This window comes from Oratosquilla oratoria, chromosome 24 (genome assembly GCF_046742065.1).
Source record: "Oratosquilla oratoria isolate Oo_2021 chromosome 24, ASM4674206v1, whole genome shotgun sequence".
Classification (NCBI taxonomy): domain Eukaryota; kingdom Metazoa; phylum Arthropoda; class Malacostraca; order Stomatopoda; family Squillidae; genus Oratosquilla; species Oratosquilla oratoria.
The window spans coordinates 5,176,689-5,182,688 of NC_134800.1; the positions used below are offsets into that span (position 1 = coordinate 5,176,689).

At 43.5% G+C, this 6,000-nt stretch overlaps 1 protein-coding gene across 8 annotated transcripts in view; it reads left to right on the forward strand.

Moving 5' to 3' along the window:
• dgt1 (KAT8 regulatory NSL complex subunit dim gamma-tubulin 1) overlaps positions 1-5,151 on the forward strand; it is a 34,106-nt gene extending 28,955 nt beyond the window's left edge. For 7 of the 8 annotated variants that reach the window (XM_076207525.1, XM_076207527.1, XM_076207526.1 and 4 more), the window contains exons 7-10: positions 551-687; positions 2,325-2,456; positions 2,547-2,675; positions 4,781-5,151. In XM_076207525.1, the coding sequence (XP_076063640.1) occupies positions 551-687; positions 2,325-2,456; positions 2,547-2,675; positions 4,781-5,047 (665 nt within the window). In that variant the 3' untranslated portion in view covers positions 5,048-5,151. Of the gene's footprint in view, positions 1-550; positions 688-2,324; positions 2,457-2,546; positions 2,758-4,780 lie in introns of all 8 variants that reach the window. The other variant, XR_012967560.1, reaches the window with a different exon arrangement.
• The last annotated feature ends 849 nt before the right edge of the window (positions 5,152-6,000 follow it).

Genomic DNA, 6,000 nt, shown 5'->3' on the forward strand with positions numbered 1-6,000 from the left:
TTGTCTTCTCTTTTTATGCATGAGGGGAAGGAGTGGGGAGGGTTGCTAATTAAATGAAGCAGCCTTGCTGTGGATGTGCTGTGTCTTGCTGCATTGCTTCTGACCCAGGGCAACGGGCAAGATGCATGGATGACCCATCATCCAGGAGGAGCCAAGAAAAGAGGGAGGGAGGGGTTGTGAATGGGAGTGGAGTATGTGGGGATGAAATGTGTGTGAGTGGAATTATGCCTTTGACTTTGGCTACCTGCCTTGTAAGGGGAGGGGAGAGCCCTTGGTATATGTATGATTATCTTTTTGATATGCATATCAAAAGTCCTTTTCCCCCATATAAGAGGGGTGGCCAAATGAAAATTGGACACCCACCCTACACATATCCAAAATCCATTCATCATCCTTACCTACATGTAGATCATCCCCCTTCTCCCACCACACTGTTCAGGTCAAAGACATTGAAACAAAACACTTTGACAAAATAGAAAATAAGAAGTTAACAAAAATAGTTTCCTCTTTGCTGCCACATTAAAATTGGTTGTTTTTATGTTTTTTACAGTGAGTATTCATGCACAGCCCAAAGAATCTGTAGAGGAGAGAGCTTCCTATGAAAAATTGAAAATGATGTTCAGGTACCACAAACATTTGGGAAAGGATGCCATTCTACACCGGCAGTACTTTGAGAAAAGATTGCAGGTAAGCATTGTACAGACGCAATCCAAAGTAAAGATCTATGTTTTGTTGAATGAACCAAAGGGTGTGTTTGTGTAATTCCTTAATTGTAAAATACTTGATGAGAGCTGTGTATATTGGCTCTTGTCTTTGTGCTTTCATTGGTCAGATTTAGCTTTAAATTCACATATGTTTTCTGTGCCTTTGTTTTTGGCTACCTCCCATGTAAGGAGGTATATGGTTGCACTGGCGTGCGAGCTGCTTTAGAGAAGCAAATGAATTTTTGGAGGAATGAAAAGTATTACAGGAAGTATGGGAATGAATGCAAAAAAAGGTTGTATGATGGGGTGATTGCACCTCATGGCATTGTATGGAGTGGAGGCACAGAATTTGAAGGTGGTTCAAGCAAGTCTGTCTATCCATATACCATAAGGCTTTTTCCCCCTTTCAAGAGAGCTAGCCAAGTCAAAAGGCATACCCACTCCTATCCACCACCCTTTCTTCCCTACACTATCTTAGCTCCTCATGGATGAAGGGGCATGCATCCCTGCATCTACCAATTCCCCCAGGGTCAGAAACAGTGCAGTAAGACAATACATTGATGAGATAAACACCATGTGAGGACGGAGCCTTTATTGTACGACGTTTCGCTTATTACAGCTTTTTCAAGTACAAGTTGAGATACAAATGCTTGAGATTAAATAAGGTAAAGGGGAGAGAAAAGAGGGGGGAAGGAAGAGGAGGAGGAGAAGGGGGGGGGGTGATTGGACACTGGGAAAGGATGAGAATGCTGGCCCAAACGTCTGTGGGCGAAATGTCCACAAAGGGTGTTAGATATTTAATATTTTGCTGGCCATGGGTATTAGGGGAATAATGTGAGGCGAGATGTTAAACATGCCCCTGTTTTGTTCAATAGCATTCGTTCCTTGAATGATTGCTGCTTCTAAACACTTCCTGCGGATTTTGTCTGGTTCCCGTATCAGCAGCTCTGCATTCTTCCAGTCCATAAGATGGTTTTCCTTGTTTCTATGTGTCACACATGCATTGGTGGTGACATCATGCCTGATGTCGTAACGGTGTTCACGTATTCATGTATTCAGGTCGCGTGACGTTTCTCCGATGTAAACTTTATCACATCCTGAACACGGAATATGATAAACACCGGCTTTGGTGCCCGGTGTCTGGTTGTTGGTGTTTACCTTGTCAATCTTGTCGGCAACTGCCACTTTTAAGGAAGACAATACATCCACAGCAAGGCTGCTTCACTTAATCAGTGACCTCCCCCCTCTCCATCCCCTCATGCAGAAAAAGAGAAGACTGGGAGACATCCCTTTGGGTTGCATCAAAATATCATTCACACATAACTTCTCCCTAATCCCCCCTGCTCCCATTCATGCATCATCTATACACAGCCATTCTCCGCTCACCCCTATCTCCTGCCCCCTCCCTTCCCTGCTCAACAGACATTCCCCTCTTACTCAAAGCCCCTTTCAGCCCATCCATCCATCTCATCCTCGGAAAAAGGAAAAGTCAAATTATATTTAATGCGTATGGCAAATGTACATTTCTTATTCCATCCATCCTCATAACTAGATTGTGTGCAACACAAGATTTTCCACTGAAAATTGTGACAAAAGTTTCATATATATTTTCTATTACAGGTGACAGAGGGATTGCATTATAAACCTGGACCAAGCGTTGGATGTGTGAAGTGCATTTATAGTGAAGGGTCATGGAAATGTGGAGAGAAGTCAATCCCTCTTTCAAAATACTGTTCGAAGCATATTTTGCACGTGAGTATTACCCTGTCATACAGTGATAAGATTACTTGCACATATCATTTGATATAACAAAAAATAATTGCCTCATCTTTATTTTTTAAGGATAGCAACCAAGTATTGTACCGTGCTTGTGGCGTGGAGAAGTCGGGAGATGACGAATGCTCAACCCCTATCATTGGACTGCCGTTTGTTGCTGCCTGTGTTTATCATACACCAGTACCTGATCCATTGGTAGGTCTCACAGACACATCCCAGTGTTGAAGAAGTATGGATAGAGTGAGAAATGATGTGGGGTGGAAAGTGGAGGTGAAAGGTGAGCTGACAGATAGGGTTAATTACTGGGATGGCTTGGGCATATGAAAAGAATACATACATACATACATATACCAAGGCTTTTTCCCCCTTACAAGGGAGGTAGCCAAAAAGGAAAAGGCATAGAATCATTCCCACCCATTCCATCCCTGAATACACTCCACACCCCTCCACCCTCCCTCTTATCTTAGCACCTCCTGGATGACGGGTCATCCCTGCACCTTGTCCACTGCCCTGGGTCAGAAGCAGTGTCGCAAGACACAGCACATCCACAGCAAGGCCACTTCATTAAATCAGCAACCCCCACTCTCCGTCCCCCCATGCATAAAAGGAGAAGACGGGGAGAAATCCTTTCGGGCTGCATCAAATTTTGCTCACACATACTACCTCACCCCCCATCCTCCGCCCATTCCACCTCATACATCACATCATCCATATACAACCATTCTCCATTCACCCCTGACTTCTGTCCTCTCCCGTCCTTCCTCAACAGACCTTCCCCAAAGCCCCCTTCACCCCATCCATCCACCTCATCCTAGGACGTCCCCTCATGTTCACTCCCTCCACATCTGCCTTCCATACCTCTTTTACTAGTCTTTCTTCACTCATTCTTTCCATGTGTCCAAACCATCCTAATACTTTTTCATCAACCCTATCTCCCAACTACCTTTCCACCCCCCATTCTTCTCTTCACCTCCTCATTTCTCACTCTATCTAGCCTAGTAACCCCCATCATACTTCTCAAACACATTCAAACTCCTTCTCTCTTCCTCTCTTATGTTCCATGTTTCTGCCCCATATAGTGCTGTTGGCACAATCACTCCTTCATACAGTCTCCTTAGCATCCATTCCCAAATGTCTTTTTCTCATTACACTCTTAAATCCACCAAGGCATTTACTCGCTTCTCTCAATCTACATTCTACCTCCACCTTCACTCCACCTTTTCCTGCCACATTTGCACCCAAGTATCTAAAACTATCCACTTCCCCAGTCGCTCTCCCTTAATGCTCACTTCCAGTCTACTGCCACTTTCACCCCTTGTACATCTCATCACCTTACTTTTACCCACATTTATCTATAGCTTTCTTCTATCACATACTCTCCCAAACTCTGTCACCAACTTCCTCAGTCCCTCCTCCGATGAAAAGAATGAGTGAAAAAATACTAACAAAAAGAGTGTGGAGAGCAGAGATGGATGGAATGAACCACATGGGAAGACTAAGAAAGGGATGGATGGGTGGAGGTAAAAGGGGCTTTGGGTACAAGAAGAATGTCTGTCAAGCAAGGAAGGGAGAGAGCAAGAGATAGGTGTGAATGGATAAGAAATTGACACAGCCTGAAGGGATTTTATCTTGTCTGTCAATTCTCAAGTGGGTGAGGGGGAGGGTCACCATGTAATGAAGCAGTGGGTGTAAACCAGCTTTGGTTGTTGGAACCTGGTGTGGAAGTGCTGTGTCTTGTTTATATCCCAAGCAGAGGGCAGGAGTTAGAGATGACCCTCTGAAAATTAATATCCACGTGAACAAGTTGCTTAAACACGGCAAAGGAAACGTGCACTAGGAGTGAAGCATTTATTCCTGACGTTTCGTCTACCGACTTTTTCAAAGCGAGTAGATGAAACATCGGGAATGAAGAGTTCACTCCCAGTCCACATTTCCTTTGCCATGTTTAAGCAGATGACCCTCTATTCACAAGGGGCTATGATATAAAGGACAACAAATAGGAGTAAAGGGAGAGGACCTTTTAGTATGTGTATAGTCAAGGCAAAAAGTATGTATTGACTCTTATGGTCCTAGGATGTACTCTGTGAGCTGTGGACATGTCTTGGTGCATTGCTTCTGACCCAGGGCAATGGACAGGATACAGGGATGACCTGTCATCCATGAGGAGCTAAGGTGAAAGTGTGGTGGATGGGAGTGGGTATATGTCTTTTAACCTGGCTACCCCCCTGGTAAGAGGGAAAAAGCCCTTGGTATATAGATGTATGATATGCATGTAAAAGGTTGATTTTCTCTCTTTGTAGCCGGTGAGTGCTCCTGTGACGACAGTAAGCCTTGCCAACACTGCACAAGGGGAAATTGATATAACAAGTCAGCATATGGACCTTAGCAGTGCTGGTCAAGACACCTATATAGACGTAACTGGAACGGGTGAGCCACCAGTCTCCTTGACAGACGGAGGAAGCTTGATGCCGCCAGAAGGAGAAATCATCGATATAAGTTCTAGTCAAGGCCTCATATTAACCCAAGTGCCAGACGATGCTATGCAAGATGCTGGTGCCTCTGCATAGAAGTCACATCGACAGATGTTGTCATGCTCATGTCTTTAGAATTCTTGTATGTATGTCATAGATATATAATGTACATGAATATATAAAATCTTATTCCTTATCAATGTGTTTATCCTTAAAACCTTTTACTAAAAACTGTGGAGATATAATTTGCCCCACATTATTATTGTCACTATTCAGAAAAAGTTTTCCTATTCATTGGCAAGAGACAGGAATGACCTTTCTTCCACGATGGGCTAAGATGAGAGGGAAATGATGGGAGAGGAATGGGTGCTTGCCTTGACTGGTTACCTCTCATAAAAAAAAGGTTGAGGCCCTTGGTATACAGAATGATGGTTTTCAATCATACATTGTGCTGGATGAGAAGCCTTGCTACATTCACCCTTGCAAATGTACAGACTTTGATACTCTTCAGCTTACTTTCCCCAGTTCCAATCGCTTGCAACATGTTCATAGTGCTACAGGTGACACGAGTATGCTTCCAAGTCCATAAATGCCCAAAATACATCCAAACCTTTCACTAAATATTTCTCACACTTATCTTACCACAAATCCTTGATTCACACAGCCTCTTCTTCTCTTAAGCCCACACTGACCTGCCACATCACTCCCTCTTGTCCATGCACAACCTTCAATCTCAGCAGTGTGGCAGATAGTAATGTCCCTTTTCCTGAGGTGGTAGGATATGGTTCTGATGTGTATCAAGTGGGCATGTATTTTGACTGGTACACCCTGTGTCTGATACTCATTCTTTGTTATGTTAGATTTTTTCTTGTTGATTTTCACTGTCAGGGCTTTGATGCATAGGGTGAAAGTCAAGCATCATAAACAAGTTCTCTTCCTCCTCCAATTGAGGGGTTTGGCTATTCAGCTTTACTAGGGGATGTTTTGTTGATTCATGGCTGTCTGGAGTAGCCCAAAAAAATAATAATAATAAAATATAAATACATTCA